At 40.7% G+C, this 26,910-nt stretch overlaps 2 protein-coding genes across 2 annotated transcripts; one reads left to right on the forward strand and one right to left on the reverse strand.

The window, feature by feature from the left end:
* The first annotated feature begins 26 nt into the window (after positions 1 to 26).
* Positions 27 to 4,674, forward strand: toe1 (target of EGR1, exonuclease). Its single transcript, XM_060873722.1, has 7 exons — positions 27 to 552; positions 648 to 688; positions 1,905 to 2,001; positions 2,082 to 2,240; positions 2,701 to 2,960; positions 3,363 to 3,525; positions 4,007 to 4,674. The coding sequence occupies exons 1-7, from the start codon at positions 436 to 438 to the stop codon at positions 4,634 to 4,636; spliced, it is 1,467 nt and encodes a 488-aa protein (XP_060729705.1). The 5' UTR covers positions 27 to 435; the 3' UTR covers positions 4,637 to 4,674.
* Positions 3,815 to 26,778, reverse strand: tesk2 (testis associated actin remodelling kinase 2). Its single transcript, XM_060873710.1, has 11 exons — positions 26,222 to 26,778; positions 20,990 to 21,289; positions 17,491 to 17,612; positions 15,308 to 15,356; positions 9,874 to 10,020; positions 9,090 to 9,172; positions 8,558 to 8,642; positions 8,363 to 8,446; positions 7,978 to 8,064; positions 7,719 to 7,857; positions 3,815 to 6,688 (listed from the first exon to the last, which is right to left on the reverse strand). Exons 2-11 carry the CDS (start codon positions 21,212 to 21,214, stop codon positions 5,856 to 5,858), a joined length of 1,854 nt encoding a protein of 617 aa, XP_060729693.1. The 5' UTR covers positions 21,215 to 21,289; positions 26,222 to 26,778; the 3' UTR covers positions 3,815 to 5,855.
* Positions 26,779 to 26,910: the final 132 nt, after the last annotated feature.

Genomic DNA, 26,910 nt, shown 5'->3' on the forward strand with positions numbered 1-26,910 from the left:
ACGCCCTAGGTAGGGGATGTTATAGTCAAAGTGATGCAGATTTAAACACGACCAAACAAAATATACTCGCATGGAGAGAAAGTCACGCATGGAAGCGGTTATTTATTTTGGATAGAAAACGTCTTGTTATTTTATTCGTTAAAACTCTAAAAACATCAATTAAGTGAAAAAGAAGTAATTATAATCCTAATATGCGTGTTTGGGAAAATGCAGACACAACAAACACGACAGAGGCTAGCATGTTTATTGATATTCTAGAAAACAGTAAAAGGCTTATTTAAATAATAATAATAATAAAAACAATAATAAATAGGGCTTAAAAATAAGTCAGGTTTAATGTCAGTATATATAAAAATAAATACATAGAAAAAGAAAATTGGACCCCACTATAGTTGTTATTTTTATTAGTATTAATAGACTGTTCATTAATAGTAAATGATGAGCTCCTTATTGGTTGTTCCTGTTATTGATGTTCAGAGTAATAACTTTAAAGAGTTATGGCCTGCTATGGTGCTCGCTTTTAAAACATCCTCGTTTATCGCCCTGGACACGGTGAGCCTTTAAACACTCATTAAATAAACACTCGCACTTTTTTTTTTTTTTTTTACATTTCCCTTCTCTAACCACTGATTTGTTGATGTTTTTAGGAGCTCAGTGGTCTTGGAGCGAGAAAAGCTCTTCTAGCAGAGTGAGTATTAAAAATGCAGTAGGTAAATAAATCCTTATTGTGTTTGAAGAACTGAAGCAACCCTCTATTTTCTAAGATCCATTTGTTTCAAACGCACTTGGTGATATTGCTGTGTAATACTATTTGGTTAGACTCTTTGTTTTAGAGCTTCTGTATACATTTTTTCCGGCCCGGATATTAGCCCCGCCATCCGTCTAATATACAAGTTCTAATATTCAATTCGATTCAAATGTATTACTATGGCTTTTATGTTTGTTTGTTTTTACAATGGACGTTGTCTCAAAGCAGCTTTATGGAACATAAACATAGAACAAAAAGTTAATATAAAGAATAATATAATACAAAAATTCAAGATTGATATTAGATCTATTTTAAATGTGTTTGTATTTATCCCCAATGAACAAGTCTGAGGTGACTCAGGTGACTGTGGTGAGGAAAAACCCCCTTAGATGGTAAAGGAAGAAACCTTGAGAGGAACCAGACTCAAAATGGGAACCTCATCCTTATATGGATGACACTGGAGGGTGTGATTATAAATATACAGTCTGATAAATGTTGTATTGATGAGAAGATTGTTGTCCTCAAAGAACACATGGAGTTGCATTTCCTCTTAGTGTAGAAGAGTCCAACTGGAGCTGGTACATCTCTAGATGTTTCAGGATCCTCACATGGTTGGCTTCATCTCAGTGGCTGTCCAAAATCTTAATGGCACTGAAGACAATTGGAGCTGGTACAATTTCTGGGTGCCTCGGGATGGTTAGAAAGAGAGAAGCAGCGGAGAGGAATTAACATAGCTGATGTTCATAATATTATCGAGCACTAGATGATAATGTTCATTTGGTCAGATGTATTAGAGCACAAGATTATGGGAAGTGTTATGTGTATGCTTGACTAAAGAGATGAGATTTTAATCTACATTTAAACTGGGAAAGTGTGTCTAAGCCCCAAACACCATCAGGAAGACTATTCCAAAGTTTTGGAGGTAATTACGAAAACACTCAACCTCCTTTATTACTTATAGTAATTTAGGAACATAATAGTATTAGAAGTGTATTAATAAACGCTTTTAAAGGCTCTAAAGACAGCATATGTGACAGAAGAAAAGAATATTAATATTAATTTCTATATTTACACAATTTGTCCTTAAACATGGTCATTGTGATGTTGACTTGTTAGACAGATATCTGATTCGTTTAGTTTTTCCCTTCTCCTGTAGGTCGATCGAGGATCGTTATAAAGCGATATGCCATGCAGCCCGGACTCGCTCCGTTCTGTCTCTGGGACTCGCCTGTTACAAGAAACTGGATGATAAAGTAAGCATTTTATCTTTAAAAACCGTTCAGTTGCCGCTGTTCTGTGTAACTATAAGTGTGTCCCGACTCTGCGCCTGCAGGTGGACAGGACGTATCAGGTTCAGGTGTACAACCTGACGCTGCTGTGTGCGGAGGAATACGTCATCGAGCCGCAGTCGGTGAAGTTCCTCGTTCAGCACGGCTTCGATTTCAACAAGCAGTACGCTCAGGGCGTCCCCTACGACAAGGGCAACGATAAGGCGAGTGTTGTAGTCCTGCGCTTGGGATGTATTTTATTATGCCTTTTTATACCACAGTGATTTGTCATTGATTATCATCTTTAATTTATTAAAGGACAGAATAGGGAATGTTTTTTATCCATTTATAGTGAGGACCTCATTTAATATTGTGGAACATTTGCATGACAAGTTCAGGCTTCTCACTTATATGAGAGCGCTATCTTGCTAGACAGACAGACAGACAAACCTAGCATGAGTGATAGAGTATGCCAGTGAGAGATGGAGTTAGAGAGACAGTCAGATGGGGAGGAGCTAGAGAGAGATGAAGGCTAATAGAGAGACAGAGCGAGAGACAGACAAACAGATTGAGAAATAAAAAATTCATTAAACTCAGATTTTTTCCAGTTTGTCATTTGGTTCAAATATAAGAAATGGGAAAGAGTACTTTTTGTCTGAGATACTTAAACTGTGTGTATGTTAGGGTGGAGAAGCTCAGGGTGTCAACATGCGTACGTTGTTCGTGGAGCTCCTGAGAGCCAACAAGCCTCTGGTGCTCCATAACGGCCTGATCGACCTGATCTTCCTGTATCAGTGCTTCTACGCTCAGCTACCCGACAAACTGGGAACCTTCACAGCCGACCTGTCGCAGATGTTCCCTGCCGGCATCTACGACACCAAATACGCCACCGAGTACGAGCTGCGCTTCACAGCATCCTACCTGGAGTACGCATATAAGAAGTGGTATGTTCAGACATGAATAAATAAACACACACAAAAAAAAAATCTCACAGGTGCATTTAAAGAAGTCTGTAACGCAGAAAAAATAAAAACAGTATATTAATTCTAAGCATTAAATGAATACAACAGATTCACTGTAATGAAAATGAATCCATGAACAATAAACAGAAAAATCAATAATGTAGAAATAAAACATTAAAAGTATTAACTTGAAGAATTGTGAAAAATACTTGAGAGAAAATGAGGTCTGGATCGTAACAAATAAATAAACTAATACACTTTTCTGTATGATAAAATAAATGAAGCAAATCTCTGAGGAAATGTCACTATGGAGGATGGAGATGTTCTGGAATTGCAGGAGGTTTGTGAAGTAGATTTTGAGCTGTATGCCTGTTGTGTCTTCAGTAAACTGGACAACAGCAGATCCATCGCGGCTGCTCAGGACGGACCTCACGTCTTCCTGGAGTTTTGTAATTACACCGGCAGCATGCAGAGCTACGTGGACTACAGGCCTTGCACCGACTGCCACGGCTGTGACGGACCTCTGAACATCTGCGTTCAGTTCTCAGTAAGTTCCTCTCAGTTATTATTCGATCCTTATAGTTACACTTCATGTTGCGAACCATCTATGAAACAAGATTGGTTCCTTCACCAGCCTCAAAAACACCCAGCTTGTGCTGGCTGCTAGGATTACAGCAGCCACTAGATGTCCCTTTTCAAGAAGTTGTTTCACCAGGGCTAAGCTGAAAAGTATCAGAAAGTCCAGCCATTTTGCTTCCTTGGCAACAACCTAAGTAACTCACAGTACTTCTCAGGCTTGATGTATTCATTTGTATGGGATCGAATGAATGAATGAATTGTTTGAAAAAAGATTGAAAAAGTGTTTATTTTGATGTACAAATAAATAATTGCTTTAAACTGTACAGTTTAACACAGATATAAGGAGACTCAAAAAACTCTTGTTTGTGCGTATTAGGATCTTTAACAACTACATTTCCTGTGTAAAATGCTCCTCTGTGTATTTCCTGAAGTCGTGTTTGTTACGGCAGGCTTACGGATGGTGCCCCAGCGGCTCTCACTGCCCCATGTCCCACGACACAGACCTCATCATCCGGCAAGATGAGAAATGCAAAGAGGACAAGCGGCAGAAAAGGAAGCGCAGGAAGAAGAAGAAAGCTGCAAAGCAGGAGGGAGAAGAGGAGAACGATGAGATGCCACTGGATAAGAAAGCTCACATGGAGGATGAGGATGGCAAAAAGATTCTCGGGACATTTACAGCTCACGTCGAAGAGAAGCCAAGCGACGTAGCTTCGGCTGCAGAGTCTCACACTGAACCCCGAAAAAACGAATGCGACTCCACACAAATGCACAAAGCAGCACCTGATGCTAGAGACCAGGCTCCTAAAACCAGCGAGAGGAAGGCAGAAGGAGGAACGCACCGAGCCGGCTTCGACGCTTTCATGACCGGATACATTTTCGCCTTCGCAACCATCCAGAATGACGAGGGACCCGAATCCTGGATTCCTGTCTGCGCCAACAAGCTGTATCTGAGCGGCAAGAGCGTGCCGCTTCACGTAGCAAAGAGCACCTTCTCTAAGTCCTCCAGAGCTCACGTCACCAAGATGGAGCACATCTGGAGAAAACGCTTGCCCAAAGCAGACGGGAACTCGCCTTTGTGATTAATTATGTTTTGGTAATAAAGCTTTCTGATTTTATATAAAAATGTGAACCGTTTCTTGCTTAGCTTTTCATGCAGCACATAATCTCAGGTTTCACACACATTTTGTGGAGCATTTCTATTTAGCCCCTCCCCCCTTTACTGTGATGCATTGAAGGGGCTTGACCAAGCAGACAGCTGCAAAGTAGTGAGCTTTTATCTTATACAAAGGTAGAGTTTCATACAGAAAGTCACTGGAAATTTATCACAAAGAAAACTCACACGTTGCATCCAGAATCATTCCCTCAGGTTTAAACGACACAAAAGCAAATCATTTATTATTCTTTTTAAACAACTGAATATACAAACATGCACTTGAACCTTAAAAAAAAAAAACTTTAAGCCATAAACAAAATAAAGAAGGTCCTGATCTGTCTTTGGTAGAAATTATACATCTCTGAACATCAGTTACAAACCTGTACGATGAGTAAAACAGCCAGGACGAAACACGTCGAGACGCCACGACATGTATTTTACATTTTTTAAATCTTTTTTTTATACGTTTTTGCTCATCGAACTGTATTAATAATAAGCTTTACACAGTTGACCAGCAGGGAAAGTAAGACATAGTAAAACTCTTTTTTTTCTTCTTCCTTATAAATATCAAAATAGAGCTTCTCTCTATATTACTATAAAACTAGTCTGCTTCGGTTAGACTTATTGCATAGAAATGTAGTGACGTATCCAACAAAACATTAAAAATATTATTAACCCATCGAGTTTCTCGATTCAAGTGCAAGATACACATTTTTAAGTAGTTACAGACATGGACGCTGTTTATTAGGGTAAGCGTTTTATCTGTGCAGGAGTAACACTCGTTTGAACCCAGGTGAACTGCGCATACGGAATGTTTATCTCTTCCAGCGATCATATTGTGCTAATTAAGAGGAGATGCATACAGTGCAAAATTATGTGAATAGCTGTAATAACGTTTAAATACCTGAAAAAAAACAAACACAAATTCACAATTCTGCTAATTCTAACTTTTACGATTCCCAAAAATATCGATTTCGAGTCAAAGAAAGTGTTTTGTCAGATTAAGATAAACATAGTGCTCGTAAAAATACATTCATTTGATCTCCGTCTGTGTGAGCGCTGCGTGTTTATTATTTTCAGGTAATGATCTGGTTCAAAACACCCCGCTGTGTTAAGTGTAAAATAACGCGATGATGTGCGTCTTCTCAGATGTCGCATCGGGACAGTAGGTCAGGTGACGCAGACGCGCGGCAGGGAGCGAGAACAATGGAGCACAGTTCCTGGGGTTCGGCCGGAGTGCTCAGAGGGAGCGGGTTCCTGCCGGTCAGGGAGAACAAGCTGGATGCTTTCTCTTCATCCTCGGCTTCCATGTCCTCTCCGTTTCCGTTGGGCAGCTGGTATCGCTCCTTGTCATTGTCATCATCGGCGCTGCCTCTGCTACTCGAGCAGTCCATGGCTTCCTCTGTCTCAGCCGAACTCTCGTCCGACTCCGCCCTCGTTTTGGAAGACTCTCGGGGTCTGTATGGCGGGATCTCGGACACGGCATATTTCTTCGCCCAGCCACTGAGGGCTTTTGGCCGAATGTCTCCGCCCTCGCTTCTGGCTGCACTGAAGGCTTCACACAGCGCCTGCTGTGGAGACACGGGCAGGGAGTGGCACTGTCGTCCTGGCAGCAGCCACAGTTCAGGCCACGAGCTGCCGGCGTTGCTCTGAGGCTGGTACGAACTCACGCTTCCTCGTGGCGAGTGCAAGTCAAACATGAGCGAGAACACCGACTTGCTGGGCACGTCAAAGAACTTAATCTTACCACCCTTGAGGTCCTCACGAGCACTGAAGGGGTTGACCTTGGCGATTCCTCGTGGTCCGGGGTTGTAGTAAGGGTCCTGGACGTTGACCTTGCGTCCTGGTTTGCGCGAAAAGATATCCGACTGGCTGCGCGAGAGCCAGATGTTGCGTCGTGGACGAGGAGACTTGGGTGGGATCTTATCGTCCTGTAAACCCAGAGGATTCAGCCGCTTTATACCTTGGAACTTATCACCTAAACAGAGACACAGAGAGAATTCACATGCTGAATTATTTCACATTTTCTATATATGTAGTTCTGAAATCAAAATGTGTTACTTTATTACATGTATTTCAACAAGAAAAGGAAAAGTTCTAGCATTTTCAAGTTCCTCAAAAGTGAAAGGGGGGGGATTAAAGATTTAATTTCAATTAAAAAACATGCTCTAGAAGAAGAATGATTACAAACTTATATGTTTATGTTTTTCCTGAACCAGAGGTGTCCAACTAGGTTACTGAAAACCTCCCTTTTTTCCTGGTGAAGTTAATGTCTTTCACCACCAGGGGGCGCCACGAGACACAACTAATCCGTGTGTGCTTCAGGCTAGAACTAAAGGTAAGCGCACGCACCAGGGGATTGTATGGAGCTCTAGGCAGAAGTCGTGCTATGTGTGGAATTACAAACATCACGCCGTCACTCAGCCTTGTTTGTTATAATGCTAAAAAGCAAAGCAGATGTTCTTTGCTGAAAGCTTAGTGGAGGGGCAGAACCTAAACAACAACAAAAAAAAAACTAGGGGCTGCTGCTCAGGTGGTGAAATGTTCCTGTCCAGAAATAGAAGAAGAGTGAAGGGATGCTGAATGATTGATGGGATGCCCAGTGAGAGAGCTGGCCCTCCCTTCGCTTCCTGGATTAGCTGCCAAAGGAAATTAGAGAGCAGGGTTGTAAAAACGAGAGTGTAACTGGAGCTGGCGTGTAAGCAGACAGCTCGCTTTAGAGAAAAGACAGCAGGCTGTGATGTCCTGATGAACAATGTGTGGGGGTCAGGTGGAGGACCAGGTCTTGCGTGTTTTACAGCTTCCAAGGAAACATCCAAAGTATGACGAGCTGTTCGGAGGAACGCGGCTGCTGCCGATCCATCAGGAGCCTGACTTCTGATGGATCGTTTATCTTATCAAAACCCGTTAATGAGGTAACAAACGACATGCAGCTGTAAGGATCCTAATGTTGCACTTATTATTATCATAAAACTAAGGTAAAATGTGTGTGTTGGTTGGTTACACACCTTTAGCAATGCTCTTTTTATCGATCTCGGCTGGTATATGGATCCTCTCCCTTTCTCCATCTTCAGCTTTCAGACGCCGCTGGATGTCTTCCAGCCTTTTAACGATATCCGGGAACGAAGGCCTGAGTTTTGGGTCCATCTGCAACCCAATATACACAGAATTCTAGAAATCGTTGTATAATATTCTCTCTATCTAGCAGACAGTGAAGAGAGAAGCTCAAGGTGAGATGAAGATGAAGCGTCAAGTCACAGCACTTACGTTGCAGCTGTTAAAGGCGAGCTGCAGGAAGTCAGGAGGACAGTCACCGACCATGTGCTGGAACGCGTGATAATCCAAGCCAAAGTTCTGCCAAAGTGAAAACACACACACAGTTTTAAACAAGTCTGTATTTAAATTACTGTCTAAACCTGATTCTGATGCATGAATGCAGGTTTATAGATTGAGTTTATAGATCTGGACTGGAAGGTTCTGTCTAAATCATTCTATTTATTTATCGTTTGAGTGCATGCAGGAGGAGTTATCTGTGTTCAGGGTGTTAAACAGGACTCCCACATTTCTTGGCAGCATACAGTGTGTTACTAGTTTTGATAGTTTTGGTATCTCTCAGGTGAGAGTGATTTATCTGTAAGAGCACAGGACTGACTTCGGTGCGAGGCAGGTAGTCGGGATCGGCCTGGATCCTGGCGATGATCTCACACAGGATGATGCCGTAGGAGAAAACGTCGGCCTGGAGACGGACACGGAGAAACGTTCGCATTCTTTAGTATAAATTGAGATGGTTTGTGTCTGGTTGTGTACAGAACTGTAATGGCAGGTGTTCTGGATCTTGCCGCCTCACCTTTTCGTTGTATGGTTCGTCTCGCAGAACTTCCGGAGCCATCCAGAATGGAGAACCCACGACCGACAGCTTCTCGCCATCGACCCTGCGGACACAAGAGAGGGAGATTCTCAAACGAGTTCACGCATGTTCCACAAAGAACCCTGTGGGGTGAAGGGGAAGTCTTTGATTATGTTAATGTGAGTGGAGTAGTGTGTGAGAGTGTGTGTGTGTGTGTGTGTGTGTGTGTGTGTGTGAGAGAGAGAGATCTTTTTTAGCTGCTTTGGTATTATTAGCTCTAATATTAGTTCACTTCTGAACGCTATGTTCTGCCAGATCAGATGCCCTTACAAGCCCCATGATGCAGACACACACACAAACCCACACACTCCTCGCTTTATCTTTAGTCATTAAACACATTACAGTTGCTTGCCCATTAATATTGGTGCTGATCACAACACAAATCGCAGATTAGCCAGGTGTAGAACTAAAGGTGCAAGTCTTGGAGGACACACACACACACACACACACACACACACAACGGATAACTTACTCATGAGTGGGGATTTTTTCTGCAAGCCCAAAATCTCCAACAATGCCGGTGTAACTGTTTTCATCTGATTTAATCAGGCAGTTCTGCAAAAACACACACACACACACACACACACACAGTATACTTATGCACTGCCAATATTTATTGCATAGATGGCACTTTAAATCTTTGGGTAAAACCGGAGAAAAGTTTTGGCACCCTACACAATAACCACGTTCACCTACTACTATTTCATAATTGACTACGAATGATTCAGTCATTAGGGCAGGAAAAAAAAGTGTTTCTGCCTCGTGAGCAATGCGGCCGGTTAAATTAGTCAAATTAGTCTGAGAATTATTCAGGCTGCAGAGAAACGATCCTCAGTGTTTACATTCCGTCAGAAGGTCACGTGTACAAACGCGAGCGCTGCTTGCGGTTTCGTACTGGATTCCTCTGGTAATAAGCACTTCTGCAGCATGCATTAATCCATCTAGATAAACAGATCTTTGCAATTCCAGACATTACAGGGACTGAAGATACCGTGAACTGGTTAGCTTTAGAAAGGAATGCATATTGTGTCTGATTTATTATTTTTTTTTCTAAAGAATGATACCAGTGTGACAAAATTAGCCGTGCTCTCTGGGTAGGCGGCGCATCAAGCGTCGTACCTTTCCTCTGTCAATTACAGCTTAGCCAATCAGAGCGTTCATAATAGTGTAACGATGCTCCTGTGAGGCTGCTGTTTCGATAAACATGAACATGAAACGTGTGTCAGAAGCGCGAGTGTTACTGTGGCTTTCGTTACCTTAGAGGTGAGGTCTCTGTGAAAGATGCCCTTGGAGTGCAGGTAGGCCAGACCCATGGCGATATCTGACGCAATTTTGACACGAGTGGTCCAGCTCAGGTACTTGTTGCTGTCCAGCAGCTGCTCCAAGTTTCCGCCATTGATGTACTGCAAAAAAACAACAAGAGAGAGGTTCAGGCAAATGACCATGAGGAAACCTGGATATTAGGAATCGACTCAGTACAAGAAATTACAGCAGCGCTCTCATTTTTCTGTCATCAGGCCCATATTCTGCCTGAGGGAAAAGTAATTAAAAAAAAAAACTTTTGCATTTTCTTTCTATTTTTAACAAAAGGTTTTTGTTATTATACATGATACCACTTGCCCACACTGTTTTACTTCAAACAAATTGTTTATTATTAAAAGAAATAATATTTAAAAGTGTGTACACAGACATTTCTTTGCTTTTATTTACTGTGTTCTGTTTAATTATTGTATTCTTTTATTGCATTATTTTATTTTTTAATACATTTTGTTTCACATTACTTTCGTGTTATGTTTTGAAAAATAATAAAATATCAATTATTTTTTATCATCAAATACCTTGTTAATATTTTATTTACTTATGTTAGTTAAGATATTTTACATCCATTATTTGCCTATTTAACCACTTGACTACTTTTTATTTTTGTGGGAACCAACAAGAACAACACAACATTAAACAACAAATCTGTATGAAAGACATAAGTACAGAATTTTTGGTCGAGTCTCGAGTTTTTTGGTTGCCAATTTTTCTTTGTATGTCCACATGCTGTTCTTCTGTCCAAATTCTTATTTTAAAAAAAATCTTGAGGCAAAATTTACAATCCTGAGGTCACTACATCAGAAAATCCACCTCAGTGGGTCTGGTTATATAAAAATGTAAAGCAAAGAAACAAACAAACAAAAACAAACAAACAAACACAAATCAGCATAGATGGATTTTCCAACAGCAAAGCCAATCTTTTACTGGTTTTCAATTTGAAGTGGTTTAAATGTCTGTGTACGTGTACATCTTGGCTTGGCTGCTCTATTAATACATTCTCTATTACTTGACCGTACCGAGAGACTCAGTGTCCCTCTTTGTCCTACTTTCTCCATTGCCTGAACTCGACGCAAACGCTCAGAGAAAATCAAACTGCATTATAGCATTGTGAAGTGAAGATATTTCAAATCAGAGATGCTTCCTCTTCCTCCTCCGTTTGCCGTCACTGACCTTAAATCGAACTGTACTCTGAGACCTCTATCTGGTCATCTGCTCTATCTTTCGCTGTTTAATCTGAGCTAATGGAATTACTGAACGGAGCTAAAGTTCACGCGGGAGGCGTCGTTTAAACTAGTGACTAAACTAGCTGACAGGCAGGGTGAGGACGAGGGCAGCCATGACATCATCGTTTATAAAAGAAAACGATTAAAAAAAAAAAAATCCACCAAGGAGAAGAAGTAAACACTTTTACACAACATTACACAAAGTCTCACACACTAATACCTAGTGGCATCTGGTGTATGAACTGACAGGGGTAAATCCTGGACTCTGATTAGTCGGACGGTGTCAATTCATTTTCTCTAACAGAAGCTCTGGTGGTTATATTAATGAGCTCGTTATCTGATGATGCTTCCTGTAAGGAATTGTTTTTTTGTCTAATTAACTCCAAGGCAGAGTCTACAGCATTACATGTAACTATAAAAAGATCAAACAGAAGTGACACTTTGCTCTGTAATAAATAACCTACATATAGGCTGTAATAAAAGAGGAATGAAATGCTTAAGTATGTGCCATTATTAGAAATCTCTACCACTTCATCATGTTTTTATGATAATAGTACAGTGTTTTATGCCCGTCCTGTCGTCCGGAGTGTTAAAGGTATCGGCTTCCTATTTCAACAGAGTGCTCGAATGCAAATAACGTCTCAATGTCCGCTCTGGAACAGAGCTGGCGGCCATCGGGGCACCTTCGCTGGTCTTCTGTGAATCGGACAACTTTGAAACAAAGCGGGTGCCTGGTCGAGACGCATCTATCAGAGTTTTGAGAGAGATGAAGGCGGGAGCTGTAACAGCTAAATTTAAGCGGATGTTATGGTGCACATGTTCTCTCTCTCATAGCAGACTGCTAGCTCATCTATTTGAGGCTAAATATACAGTCTCCTAGTCTGGGCTTGGCTATTTTTGCCCTGTTTACTTCATTTGACACAAATGTAGATGACCTGGAAGGTGTTTCTTGGCTATATGTAATCCAAACTGAACAAAATACTGTTTTAATTTGTATTAAAATAAATAAAAAAATAAACAAATCGGTAGCATTAATGCACGGTTTAGCTTCACATCCCTGCACTGTGTGCTTCACATTACACAGACTGACCCCAATTTCGCCATTTCTTAAAGCCGTTTAACCTCCACATTGACATCTGCTCTTTCTCTCCATCTCCTCCATCTCCATCTCTTCCTCTTTACTGTTTGACCAAAGCTACATCTCCAAGCTACAAGCTCATGGGGTAATGAGACTAATTTTCACATGGGGTTAACAGTTTCCTACATTACCCACAATGCCATGCTGTTAGGGGTGCAGAGTTGCTTTAGTTGCTGCTGAGCAGTAAAAGAAGCTGTTTTGTTTTTAGGACTGTTATGGATTAAATATATTGCAACATCATTGCAGAAGCTCTAACCTTTAACAGGTAACAAAAACAAAGCACCAGAATCACTAAACACATCATAAATATTTCAATATGAACACATTTGATATGTTTTCCATTAGGCACATCAAATAATAAAGCGTGGGTCAAGGACAGCGGGGTATTTTAGAAAAAAAATGAATTAGTATAAGTGATGACTATTACAGCCTCTGTCACGATACTCGGGCAGGGTTGCGCCAGGTGGCAGATGTGTGGTGTGGATTGTTCAGAGTTACACCGATGACAGATTTGTGTTTGTATATAACACACCAGAGGCTGCGCTGGTGGGTGTGTGTTAATGCAGCGCATGGCACCGGAGCTCATCTGTTATTCATCGTGTTAACCGAAGATCCGGTTTGTGCAGGAACGACGCCTGATAACACGCAGCATCTGTAAATGAACTGTCAATCATTCACCTAATCAGTCCCATGTGCCCTTTAACCCTTCTAATCAATACCGATCACACACACAGGAAGTCATGCCTGGGGGAATAACAATTTCTTCTCTAAAAGAACTTCTCCTGAACCTCTGCTGAATAAAGGCTGATTCGTTTTTTCCACAGTGAGGAAAAGACAATGATCCACATTGTCACGTTGTGTGGAAACGTTGTGATGAAACCTTTTAGCTGGAACTGCAATTAATTACACAAGAGCCAGGCCACCATCGCAAGAATCGTGGTACACAACTGTGTATTTATTTCACTTGAAAATAGACCTCAGTTATTTTGATGGCGGTGGTAAAAATGCTATTCAGAGATGCAGAGAAAGCAGCAGCATGCTGGGTTTCCTTCCTGCAGTTGGTTTGAATGCACCGGGGTTCCATTCGTAACCCTATGTTCATGCTAGAGAGTGCCGAAGCAAGACAGACGGACGTTGGCTTCCTGTGTACGTGTGACACAGAGCTGCGATTTCGTGACAAGCTGCACTGGATTTTCTCAATGCTGTAAAGCAAAAATCCGCACATTTGGCTCAAATATGGCGTCAGAAAATCTAATATCGTTAAATGTATATTTAATGGTCAATCTAAAGAAAATGAAAAGATTTAAAGAAATTTGGAAAAAGATGATTGGACTGTAGTGAGTGGATGTACAGATTACATTCCCTTGCTTGCTGAGAAACAAAATGGAGGCCTGTGTTATACAGGAGGTTTTCTATAAAATTGATGTCTTGTCCACTACGCTGTGATGATTTTCTGGTAAAATCCTGTTATTCTCTATTAATTAATATAACAAGCATTAGGGAAACAATTTTTTTTCACTAATACTATCATTATTCTATGTCTTGATCCTTGAGGAACCTCTTTAAAGCAATGTGATTTCTAATTAGAAAAAACTTACACATTTCTATGGGTTTGAGGAAACATGTCCCTGATCAGCTCTGATTATTAAGAAGCGTGCGCCATATATGAACACTACTACTGCGTTTCTGATTGCTTTAGCATGAGAAATACTTTAATTACAGCATGAAGGTTTTTGCCGAGCGATATTCACACTCTTGTGGTGTTTGTGGTAAAACTGTGTTTATTTTATCTGAATTTCTCATTTTCACATTAGTGGTGTCATGACCGGGTAGGAAATAGGTTACACCGATGAGTTTAAAATGTGTAAAAAAAACATCAGACAGCTTCATCGTTTCATCATTTTGTACCCAAATGTTCACGTAAAGTGACTCAGGTGAAACAGGTGTGAATATTGAATAGAGCTTTTATTTTGTCACATATACATCATGGCTCAGTAAAATTCTCTCTTCACATATCCCAACTTTGGGAATGTTGGGTTCAGAGCACAGGGTCAGCCACGATACAGCGACCCTGGAGTGGTGAGGGTTAAGGGCCTTGCTCAAGGGCCCAACAGTGGCAGCTCTGCATTGCCCAATCAACTGCTTGAGCCACAACTGCCCATGTGCCTATGTTTTGATTTGAAATATCGTGATGTGGAATATTTGGAATCTGCCTCTGTTGTAATTTAGAAGAAATTCTGAAATCATGAAATTTCTAAAATATGTATCGAATCCCAAGGAAAGGGATGTTTTGGAAGGAACTTTGAGTTCTTTGAGCCACTTTGAGTATGTTTTGAAAGTCGCATTCCTTTAGCGTTTAAGTGTTTGTGTCACCCAAACCGTATTCCTAACCCTAACCATACTCCTACACACAAACAGCTAACTTTTAATTAACCTGGCTCCTACTGCTACTTTTATATTTAGCTGCCAATCACGGCCTGATTACATACACACATGCACACACTCACAGCAGTCCCAGCACTAGCCCTTTACACAATATAAGTTTATTGTTTAGAAACAGTGATTTGATGATTAAGCTACCTCTTAAACAATAAATAACATTTAAAAAGATCATTTTTTTAACAACGGAACAAAACGAACGCGTGTTCAACCATCTTGGATAAATTATCTCTTTTTTTCCCAGGCATTTCACCCTTAAATCAGTACCAAGTCCCTACTATATATATAAAAATATATATAAACTGTACTTTCTTCTCGACTGATGTGATTTGTATGGAATATTCCAAATAATTTTTTTGACAACCTGTAATGTACAACTTGTGGAAAAATTGACGTTTTAATCACAAGGTGTTAAACGTTTTCACACATTAACGATCATCAGTTTTGTAAAAGCAGTATCGGTTAGACAAAAACAACAGCTCAGTGATGATTTAGAACTTTTGTAGAGCAGAATGTGTGCTGTAGGTGAGTGTGGAAGCATGTCAGAGCCTGCCTGGAGGCTCTTCTTACCTCTGTGAGAGCATGGAGCTGACCTTCCTGCACACAAACACCCATGAACCTGCAAAAACAGAGCAGAGGAAAGATTACGGTGTGTCTACGCATTTTGTCCCATTCTGCGTTGTTCGTGTTATGTCTTAAAGAAGCAGGACGCCCTGTTCCAGTCAGCCGTCCTGTTCTGTGGATTGTTTAGCAAAGCTGGAGGAGTGACAGCTGAAGATTCCAGCTTCTAATTGATGTCCTTTCAACAAGTTTGGAATGATCTTCTCCAGACAGAGCACATCCTGTAATTTGTCACTGAGGATTAGGGCTCGACAGCCGAGAGAAGTGAGACGATGTGGGGAACGAACCTGGTGTTTTCAGCGCAGTGCAACACTACAGTAGCCCCTGAGTGGAATTTGTGTGTAGTCTGTAATGAGGTTAAAAATGCTGGACTTTTTCAAAATAGCACTTTCACAAGACACAAATCTACTTTATAACCCAGAGTGTGTGTGCATACAGGGTTTTACGGTAACCGCACAATGTTTGTGGGGAAATAAAGCCCACAAACACTAGAAATGTTTTAGCAAATTTTGTTACTCATTTTGTCAATGAACACACACACGCCGATGTGTTCCTGGACTCGGAAGGCGTATAAAAGGAACACTTTGTGACATGCTATAACAGGAAAATAAACAACGTCAACACAAACCTCGCTCTGTGAAATAAATGGCTAAAATATTTTGTAACATTTAAATCTTGAGGTATGACGGGCACGTGATACCGTGTGACCTCCAGGTTAGCATGGTAGTTAGCTATGTTGGTGATGAAAGAATATTTAGTGCTTCAACTGCAAACGATGAGCAAAAAGGGACACACACACACAGTCCCTGAGTGAGCTGTCCAGACGTTCGCTGACAGGGAGGACACACAGTGTTGATGGATAACACTGGCATCCCGCTAACACGTTGCTCTGCCTCCCCTTCACACGTCACAGGGCAGCTGGAAGACACTGTTTATGAATGGCCCCATGTCTAATACAGGGTTATTGTGTTGCCCATTAGCGTGGCCTCTTGACTCCCACGTCAGTTCAGAGTCACATTCCAGCTGTACAGTTGCTCAGGAGTAAAGCGAACTTGGTCTTTGGTAACAGAGATATTTAGTGGTTGGATGAGGTAGAGGTGCTCAATGATTGTCCTGCACTTGATACTGTTCTCTAGTTCACTTTGACTAGTCACTAAAATCTGATTAAAAAAGTCTCTAAAAAGTTGGTAAATCTAGCTGAGCTGAGTTGGCAGCACTGTGTGTGTCCACCAGCATCTCCTTCCCTCTGGGTCCCCCGTTCTCCCCCCACTACCCGGGGCAGTTCCAACCCACACCAGTTTAGGAGTGACTCCCGGGACTTATGGTGTAATAAACTTCAGGTCTGACATTTATAACTGCTGCCTGTTGGGTCTTTTTCTAAATAACAAAGACCCCCTTAGTCAGCGCTCAGGGCCTTCCGCCCCCGTTCAGCGGGACAAAACAATGACGTGATTGTGAAAAACACACACAGGGCCTCCCCTCTTTCAGCCCTCCCACCTTCGCTCTCTCTCGCTCTCTCGGCCTGTAGCTCGAGCACACATTCTCTGTACAAACACCAAGCACGGAAATAGAGCGAGCCCAAAACGAGCTGCCTGAACTGCAGTTCCATTTATAGACAAATGTGCACATCGAATCTTTTTACGAGACCGTAGTTTTCCGTAGCCGGCCACTCAGACATTACACACTACCAATCGAGTTAATGGCCGAGAAATAAGAATTGCAGCTTTACACTACATCTGTTTTCTAAAGCTTTGTCACGTCTGATAATCACTGACTGCCAACATCCTGACTACAAATACGTACTTTAGCCGGTTGAGCAGCTCGAGTGCTGAAGCATAGAACGGATGAATCATATGTGCTAATGTACCATCGCTAGCATGAACACTGACCAACCACACTGTTATTGACCGATACAGGTTTCACATATCATGGCTACATTTATTTTATGTTACTATAACAGTGGAACTCTGGACAACTCTAAAATAAGTACAGTTAGCATGTAAGTTGAAAAGTGAGTAAAAGATTCCACATCATCCTCTGGTTACTTGGTAATTTGCATGTCAGATGTGACACCATCAATCAACAGAACAAATATGTATGTGTGTGTGTGTGTATGTGTGTGTGTGTCTGACCTGAGGATGTTGGGATGCGAGAGTCTGTTCATAAGTTGCACTTCTCGAAGCATGTTAGCTCGGTTACTGCTCAGTTTGTTCATCTTCAGAGCCATCACCTGGTCTGAGGCTCTGTGACGCACCTACACAAACACAAACACACCATGATATATATATACACAATATTCAAAGTGTCTGAAGTGGAACATCACAATAAGCATGAAATAAAACACTACAGGAAACTAATCTGCAACAGGATGGTGTGCTAAAGTGAATTTAACGACACATCCTGAAGTGTTTTTAATTCCACTTATTGCAAACAAGTGCAACCAGACAAAGTGCAACCAGACAAACAAACATAAATAAATAAATAGTGATCATTTAACTAGAGTTTACACAATGTAAAATGATAAAACTCTTGAACTTTGTCTGTACGTTGTCCGTAACTCCATACAGTAAGGTGTACTTTATTCAACGTATTGAATCGCCAATTCTGAATGAAATGAAATGAGGTTTGCTTCGTTCACCAGAAGGATGAGAAGATCTAGACCTTCTTCATCATGTTTACAGATTGGTACGAGTGACAGTGAACGAGCCGCTCTCTCGCGACAGCAGACCCGTATCTTTGCTTCCTCTCCACGTCTGTGTTTCTCTGATGGACTAAAATATGTCGAGAATGAAAAACCACAGGAAGCTTCGATGACAAGTGTGTTAAAAAAAAAATAAATTACTTCAGAGTTGGCCAGAGTGAACATCCTAAAGCTGATCTACACTAGACGAAGCATGTATACAAATAAACAGTGCGGTGTGTTACCACGGATTAATGATGCTAAAGCTGTTTTAGAGAAAGCAAAGTGCGGTTTCACAAAAGCACAGCCAAGCTGGTGGGTGTTGGATTGGCTGTATTTCATTGAAATTTTGGACCGATGCCATCAGAGCTTCAGAGGAACTTGAGTCAGGAGTTCCCCAGTGAACACAAACACACACACACACACACCAGCACAATTGTTTATTTTTTCATTCTGATTGCTCAGACAGTGTGGATTAATTTGCTCCAGCAGAAGCACCCGTTCTTGTTTCTATAGCAACAATTCGGTCAGAGAGAACTGCAGAAATAAAAAAAAAAAACTATCTAAACAAGTTTTCTGCAAAGACATATTTATGGAAGGAGTCTCCAGTGTAACCGGTTTGATCAAATCCCCGTCACTCATTTGCTGAATCGTAACAGAAAAGAAACACATCAGAAAGTGATGTGTTTCATTTGCTGAATCGTAACAGAAATGAAACACATCAGAAAGTGATGTTGAAGAAAACTTCTGGGTGGTAATAGTAAACCCGGATTCATCCCACCTCCCAGCTGATGGCTTCTTTTATATTAGAGCTTGGTTTGCCGAATCCCTCACGTGTATTCAATACTTGTTTCGAAAGCTCAGAATTTGGCAAGGTTTATGAAACTGTCTAAATCTGATACTAGGATATGAGAAGTCAGATGGCCATGTATTATCTCCCCATGCTGATTTACAGCCCACCTACAGAGTGAGCAGTCTGGTTGAAGCACAAGCCCAGACAATCACTCTAGGGTACACACAGGTCCAGACAACCTGCTCCACAGACGTTCTGCCTGTGGGGGAGAGGTATCCGCTGGCATGCGCTCCAAATACAAGCCATTACAACCATCCGTTTTGAAACAACAGTCACACCACGGGTTACCACCTGAGAATTTCTTTGCTGGTGTCAAGCAAGATCGGGGAATCAGAGACTTGGTGTGATGTTGTTTCATGTTTCTGAAAACAGCCAAAGTTTTTGTTTGTGAGAGATGAGACTTGTTATGTTGACTGAAAAGTAATTTTGAGTATGAAGTGCCTGCTCCAGCCCCGCCCACCTTTCCAAGACTTCCTAATTAAGAGATTTTGACTTCTTCCCTTTTCACAGAGGGATTGCTGTGACCTGTAACAAAACTATTTTTTAGTTTTACTTTTAACGGAAATGTTTTCTTGTCTTTCTTCATACCTTCATACTTCACCTAAGCAACAACAAAACCTTCCTTCCATGGAGATTTTCAAATGTTTTTTTAGCATGGATATCTGTGTAAAACCAGTCTAGACTGGCCATATTTTTTAATCTCCTGTGAAACCTTTCTATCTGGGTATCCATTTCCATGGGACATACATTCACATGTGTTCTCAAACCATTCAAGCTTGAATGGTGGTTTCAGAGCTTATTTGAAGGAATCCTGCTATCTGTTGGGATCTGTAATTAAACCTGTTCCAGCGTGGCTATCTGTCCGGATCTACTACGAAACCATCTGATCAAATTTCGAGTTTTGCGCCATGTGACATGAAGGAATTCAACCTATGTCCCATTGTTTTCTGTTTGTTTTAAAGGTTAATCAACTTGTTCCTAGGAGATTACTCCTGTGTAGTCACCTGGTCAACAACAGAATTCAGTATAATAAGCTCTAACAACCCCATGGGTTGGTGTGACCAAAACCAGTTCTTCTCATGCGATGGAACCTCAAGAAGCCAGCACATGGGAGAGCCTGTCTCTGCCATAAGTTGAGACCATATTAAATGGTCTTTAACTCGAGCACACAGTGCTGTCAGTCCTGCATCATCTCTCACCCACTGAAGCATAAACAGTGGCTTCCAGGAAGTTCTGCCATTCCAACAGTCACTGGTTCATTTGCACTGATAGAGGGATTGATCTCCACAGTGGGCTTGATGTGAGCAGATGAGCAGCTCTGCATGTCCAGAACTCCTTTTCCAAACTACGCAGGATGCTTTAACATGAGTAGTCATCTATACCAAGGGTTCTTAACTCCTGGTCTTCAGGACCACCTGTCCTGCACAACATTATGTTCCCCTACCTTCAGCACACCATTTGTTTTTAAACCAGGAAATGGCATGCTGTTAGAAGAAAATGATGGAGTGGTGGGAAGAAGTGAAGAAGTTATTTTCCTGATGTGACATTTACACCAGTTTCCCAATTACAATTCAATATTAAAAAACACAACATATTTAAGTGTCAGGTTATGAATTATCCACAAAATAAATTTCCTAATTTCTTAACCAGCCACTTGAAATTGACTAAACAGAAAAAATAGGATTTGTCTTGTTACTGGGAAACCTTACAGCATAAGCTCTGGAGACTTGTTCCATAAACATTAAATAAACCTCTCTTTAGAGAAATCAAAGATTAGACACACATTTTTATCTGGTTACATGGAGTTCCTACTGTATGGGTCCCTGTGTAATCTGTTACTATAGAAACAATAACCTAGCCAGAACAACTGTCTCATCTGCTGTGACAGAAAATAAATCAACATGTTCTGACCAATCAGAATCGAGGATTCTTTATCGTACATCTGTATAACTCATAATCTTATTGTAGGTGTACCTCAGGGATTAGTACAAGTTCTAGTGCAGTTATAAAACTGGAACTTTTAGAAGCACCAAAAGCATTTACAGGATGCAACTTTTACTCAACTTGCCTAGGAACGTAAATATAGCAAACTCTTTACCTTGTAGACCTCTGAGAAGAAGCCAGAGCCGATGCGTTCGCATACAAAATCGTCGAGGCGCGTCAGGCAGGAGAAGGCACTGATGAGGGCACGGTAGGAAGAAGGACACAACCTGTCCAGTTGGGCGGGGTTTGTCTCTGCTTCGTACACGCCTCCATCCAGGTCCTCCCGCCGATCGGTCCGCCTGGGAAACCCCGCAATGGAGTTTCGCTTGCTCCTCTCCATTGCTATAGGTGCACGACAAATGTGGTGAACGACTCCTTAATCAGGCTTTCACATTTTCTAGGGTGTGACAGTCCTCTGCAGAAGAGAATCACAAGAGAAATAAACCTACATTATCTTCACATGTCTGTCTGATCTTTTGCATCAATACAACATTTGTCAGACTGTATATTTATAATCACACCCTCCAGTGTCACCCATATGTGGATGAGGATCCCCTTTAAGTCTGGTTCCTCTCAAGGTTTCTTCCTTTACCATCTAAGGGAGTTTTTCCTTGCCACTGCTGCCTGAGACACCTCAGACTTGCTCATTGGGGATAAATACATACACATTTAAATATATATAATATTAATCTTAAATTTTGTATTATATTAATCTTTATATTATTCTTTATATTAATCTTTTGTTCTAGGTTTATGTTCTGTAAAGCTGCTTTGAGACAATGTCAATTGTAAACAAATAAACTTGAATTAAATTGTTCATCTTATTTCATTATTCTGTAGGTCACCAAAGCTTGTTCAATTTCAACCCAGAAAAACATGAAGAGGAAAAAAACAGCTTATCTTATAAAAATACAGGTTTTACAATTAAATCCTTTTATATAATATCATATAATCCAAATTATGTAAAAATATTTGGAAAGAACACTGTTTCCTTCAAGTGTAAGAAGGATTGAACTATGGGGCAATGTGAGCTGATCTGGAAAACCAACTGAGGCACAAAAAGCTCATTTTTGGCCTTGGAAACGTAAACTTTGCTCGCTCTGTGTTTACGGCTTGATTACAGCCATCTTGAGTTTGACATGCGTGCCTGGACATTCAGATAAATATTTATTTTGACCTGTCCTTGAGACTCTTCTATCACTGTGTCATTTATTTGTCACGTACCAATTACACACTAAATAAGGCAGCATGACTGACAGAAAAATCTCCCTCTCACCTTTTCTGGTGACAAAGTATGACATTTACATAACGTGTCTCTCTTGAGCTGAGCAGGACAACTGAAACACGAGAGGAAGTAACGTGATCGGTGAAATACCCAACTGTGCCGAACCTTGACTTCCTCCCGTTTTTTTTTTATTTAAACAAAAATATGTTATCAAAAAACAAAAAAGTTTAGATTTTCTCAATGTTCAGCATCTAAAAATGCATGAAAATATCCGTTCCTGCTGCTGCTCCTCATAACAAACCTGCATTCCCCAAAAACACAAGCATTCTCTTTTCCACTCATTCATCTGAAAACCCAGTGGACGGATAAACTGCAGCTCTGTAACGTTTTATTTCTAAATGAAAAAGCGAGAAAAGAAAAAAATGGCATAATGTGTAGCTTTGCCAAAACCTCAACACAAGCTTTTCTCTCAGGCCCCAATTTAGGGCCAAAAACGTAAAAGGTGGCCAACATTCCTCCAGCTGTTCGTCTCAGATTCTGGTTAAACCGATGGCTGAAGTGCATCTGACGTGGACTCTCTAATAGCCAGATGGAAAGAGAGAGAGAGAAAGAGAGAGAGAGTGTGTGTGTGTGAGAGAGAAAGAGAGAGAGAGAGAGAGAGAGAGAGAGAGAGAGAGAGAGAGAGAGAGAGAACTTTGCCTGCAGCTGGAACAACACTCTAAAGTCTATATTTAATCAGGCATCTATCTCAATCCTATTTTTCACCAGCTTTAGTGCCGGGTTTAGTTCTCCGGTTAGGATTTTGAAGAACTGGCTAGTGTCTTCACAAGACAAATGTTATGTAATTAGATGTGCGAGGTCAACTAACGTGACTTAAATCCAACTCATTTTTATCTCAGAATAAAAAACTGAAACCTTCTGGAATTCCTCAGGGATTGAGTTGAGGCCCAGCGCAGGTGTTAAACAGCACTATTGAGCAAGCTTCCACGTAGGCGTTTCGGTTCTCGGTCGGTTCTTTAGACATCGAGAACACAGCAATGTCATTTCACTTTGGAGGGGATCAACTTGAGAATGTGATTTGACTAAGGAAGTGAATCAAACATGCTGTGTGTTTTGAGACGTGAGCTGATAAATCCATAGTGCTGCAGAAATGCGACGTGTTATGGAATTGTGCGGATAAAACAAACAAAAATAAATAAACACTGCATGAGAAAAACAGCGTTTTAAAGCTAGCTGTTTAAATAATTGCTGAATTATTATTGAAATCTGAACCCTTTGTTCTTAATGCCTGGAGGTTTTTATACCTGCCCAAATCAAACCAAAGCAAAAGGCAAACGAATCAAAAGAATAATTTCTGATTTAATTCAGAATTGTTTAAAACAGTCTATTAGGTGTAAAACTGTTCTTAATAAAACAAAATGCCATAAAAAACTTAGCATTAAACCTGTGAAATTGTATCAATTGTAAAGTATTAGCAATGAAGGTCAAATATTCATGTTTTTGCAGATGTTAGCATTTCTTCCACGGTTCAATCCTGATTCCCGATATACAGTAAAGGTTCTTGATGGGAATAAAATTCCAGAGTGGAGATGTAGCTGGAAGGTTGATCGATATTACAAGGGTCTCAGACAGTTTAGTTTATCTCAGTGTCACGGCATTCTCTGATTCAAGTACAAAAATATGTATTGGGTCATTAAGCTTTTTTTTTTTAACATGAATATGAGAGTTTTGATTGTGTGCTTTATGAATGTGTTACGGCTTTGTTTATCACAAATGCTGAACAAGCTGCTATTTTGTCATCTGAAAATTTCTTTTTAGAAAACGTATCTGCAATCTGGACTTTGAATCACGAATTTGAGACTGTAGCTAGTGACTCATTCGAATCAATTTAATGACTTATTATAAGAGCACATGATCATTCAGACACAGTACATGTTTGTTTGCCCATTTCTTCACATCCATGTCAAACTGCAGATGATGATCCTCTAAACGTCAACAAAGATTTTCACATCGATCTGTGGTGTTCTTAGACGCTTGCTGAAGACTGCAGGTGTTTTCTGCACCGAGCTGAACAATACCATACCTGACATTCCTTGTCTGAAGTGAGATTTCAGATAAGCTCTGGGTCACTTTCGAAACAGAACTAACTGCTTGAAAAAACGTATTGCAAAACATTTTAGATGTTTTCATTTAAAATGTCAGAGTCAGTGGTTATAAAATAAAAAATTGTGCATCTCGCATGCAGGGACCCAATGATGAATCGCTTACTGCAGGCTAAAGCTCACAAAAACACAATGGCAGATACAGTGCAAGTGCTTGTAGGAGTCAGTCAAAGAAAATGATAATCAGAACGAGTTCACACATAGTGAGGCTGAGGAACTGAAAAGCATCCCAGCTGGATTACCACACGAGGTGTTAAATCAACACCTACGGTGACAAATTAACTCTTTGTGTTCATTTTTTGTCTCAAAATTATATAACCTGAAATAATTATATAAGAACAGCTCAATACTACAGCAAAACGACACCAACCCCACAAAAGCCAAATGTACACTAGCAAACTGGTCCAAATGAATACTAAATGTAATACTAACAAGCCAACTAAACACATCATAGGCCAGTTCATCATTGCTCAAGCCATCCTAACACTCTAAAATGTGGTAATCGACATAAAGGGCCGACCTGACACTCTGACCCTGAGCCGAAACATCTCTTCACTTAATACCATAAAGGCTGCCTCACTACTAACAAGTGGGCTCATCGTTCTTCCAGACATGTCACGTGGCAAGGGCTAACTCAGCACTCAACCCAGGAAAACCTAAAACCTAACCTTACACCTAGAACAGCTGATAAAGACTCAACCACTGTAAAGAACCAAATGAAAACTCAGACATATAAACAAGATACAGCCAGCTACTCTCTTAGAAGACCAACCTAACTCATTAAAGACCAAATAAGGCCTCATAGAATAGACTCAACTCAACAAGTGTTAATTTCAACTAAACTCCAAGTGGCCAACTAAACCCTGTCATCACCAACGCAACTATCAAAGGGTCAACTTAACAATGACAAATGAGCACATAAATGGCCAACTAAGCCCTCTCAGCACTGACTCAAAACATGAACAGTTGACCAACGTAACCCGTGAGAGCCCAACGTAACCTGCGAGAGCCCAACGTAACCTGCGAGAGCCCAATGTGACCCGCGAGAGCCCAACTCGACCCGCGAGAGCCCAACTCGACCCGCGAGAGCAACAAACTCAGGTCAACTTAAATGGTTAATTCAAGCCCTCCTTGACCAACTCAACCCTAAAGAGATCATATTTGTCCACAAAAGTCCACTCAAAAAGACTCACAAGTCTGGAACCCACACAAAGATGATTCAACCCAAAAAGCAAACTGAATCTTTACAAAATCAACACTAAGTCAACACACTACAAGCCAAATATCCAAATCAACACTCTACAACCCAAGAAATGGATGTCACACCTCGAAGGGCCAAACTAAACAAGCAAAGGACCAACTCATATAAGCAAAAAGTCCAATATGTCACTCTGAAAGTCAAGTCAACACACGAAGTGTCAAAGTCAACACAACTTTGCAAAACCTCCACCCTAGGAGTTTCAAGAGGGAATTAAACAAGCGAAACCAAATCTTCACATCACTCAACCCATTCAGGGGCTGATCCAATTTTGGATCTAACATTATACATGACAGAGATGACCCTCACCAGTAGATATACATTACAAAACATCTAAACGTGTATGCTTTATTTTGATTAGAGCCACTAAAGCAGAAGATGCAGCACTCACTCCATGGCTGTCTGACATCAGGTGCATGGACAGGCACTGGAGTCCATGCAAAAGTGCACACAACAAATGCACAGGTTTGCAAATAACAAGTCTTGACAACCAGAGCCATGCAACAAAAGCAAACAAAGCAAAAAAAAAAAATAACGCATCAATCATACAAGTCCAGCATTGTGTAGCTTCTACAGTAGCTTCATGGTACAGCAGAGAGGCATCTTGCACGCGCACGTTTCTATAGAAACGTTTAAATTAATCTCCGACAATATTTGATTTGTTTGGGGTTTTTTTTTTTGTGTACAATCTTTTCTTCTTACCTAGTTGTTTATGTTGAAGTTGTGCTCAAACCAAACGCCTCCTTTAATGCCATTGCACTTCAGGGGACGACATTATAAACGCATTTCCTCCAAAAAATCCATAAACGGAGAAATATTCATATACTTTAGAGAAGCCAGAAAGTTTTCAAGAACTCATCCTCAAACATCTGAATTAAAAGATGCAGAAATATCCGACGTTTATAGACCAATAACGTTAATATCTTGTAGGAAAAAAATAACAATAATAAAAAATAAAAATAAATAATAATAATAATAATAATAATAATAATAATAATAATGGTGGCACAAAAGAAACAGTTTAAACGTAGAACCACGTAAAGTAAACAAGACGCGACGGGAGTTTTTCCAGAACCTTCCTTCCGTTTCTTATCACGTTCTCCTTCTTAACAGTAGCTGATATTCTCCAAAACGTCGTTGAAATCGCATGAAAATCCACCGTCAAAACCGTTTGTTGAGTTAATCTGCGTCAAAACACAAGCGAAGTATATTCCCGACTTCAACCACTCTGCTCTCCGTTAGCTGTATCCGAAAAACCTGTAAATTTCTAATCGTGTGCACTTTGTAACCTGCCCTAGCCTTTATTTCGTACCCTAAGTAGTGCACATATATAACAAGTAAACTTGCATTTGATATTCCACCCGCCTCTCATCCTCGACACGAACTCGGGT

Source organism: Tachysurus vachellii, chromosome 1 (assembly GCF_030014155.1).
Source record: "Tachysurus vachellii isolate PV-2020 chromosome 1, HZAU_Pvac_v1, whole genome shotgun sequence".
Classification (NCBI taxonomy): domain Eukaryota; kingdom Metazoa; phylum Chordata; class Actinopteri; order Siluriformes; family Bagridae; genus Tachysurus; species Tachysurus vachellii.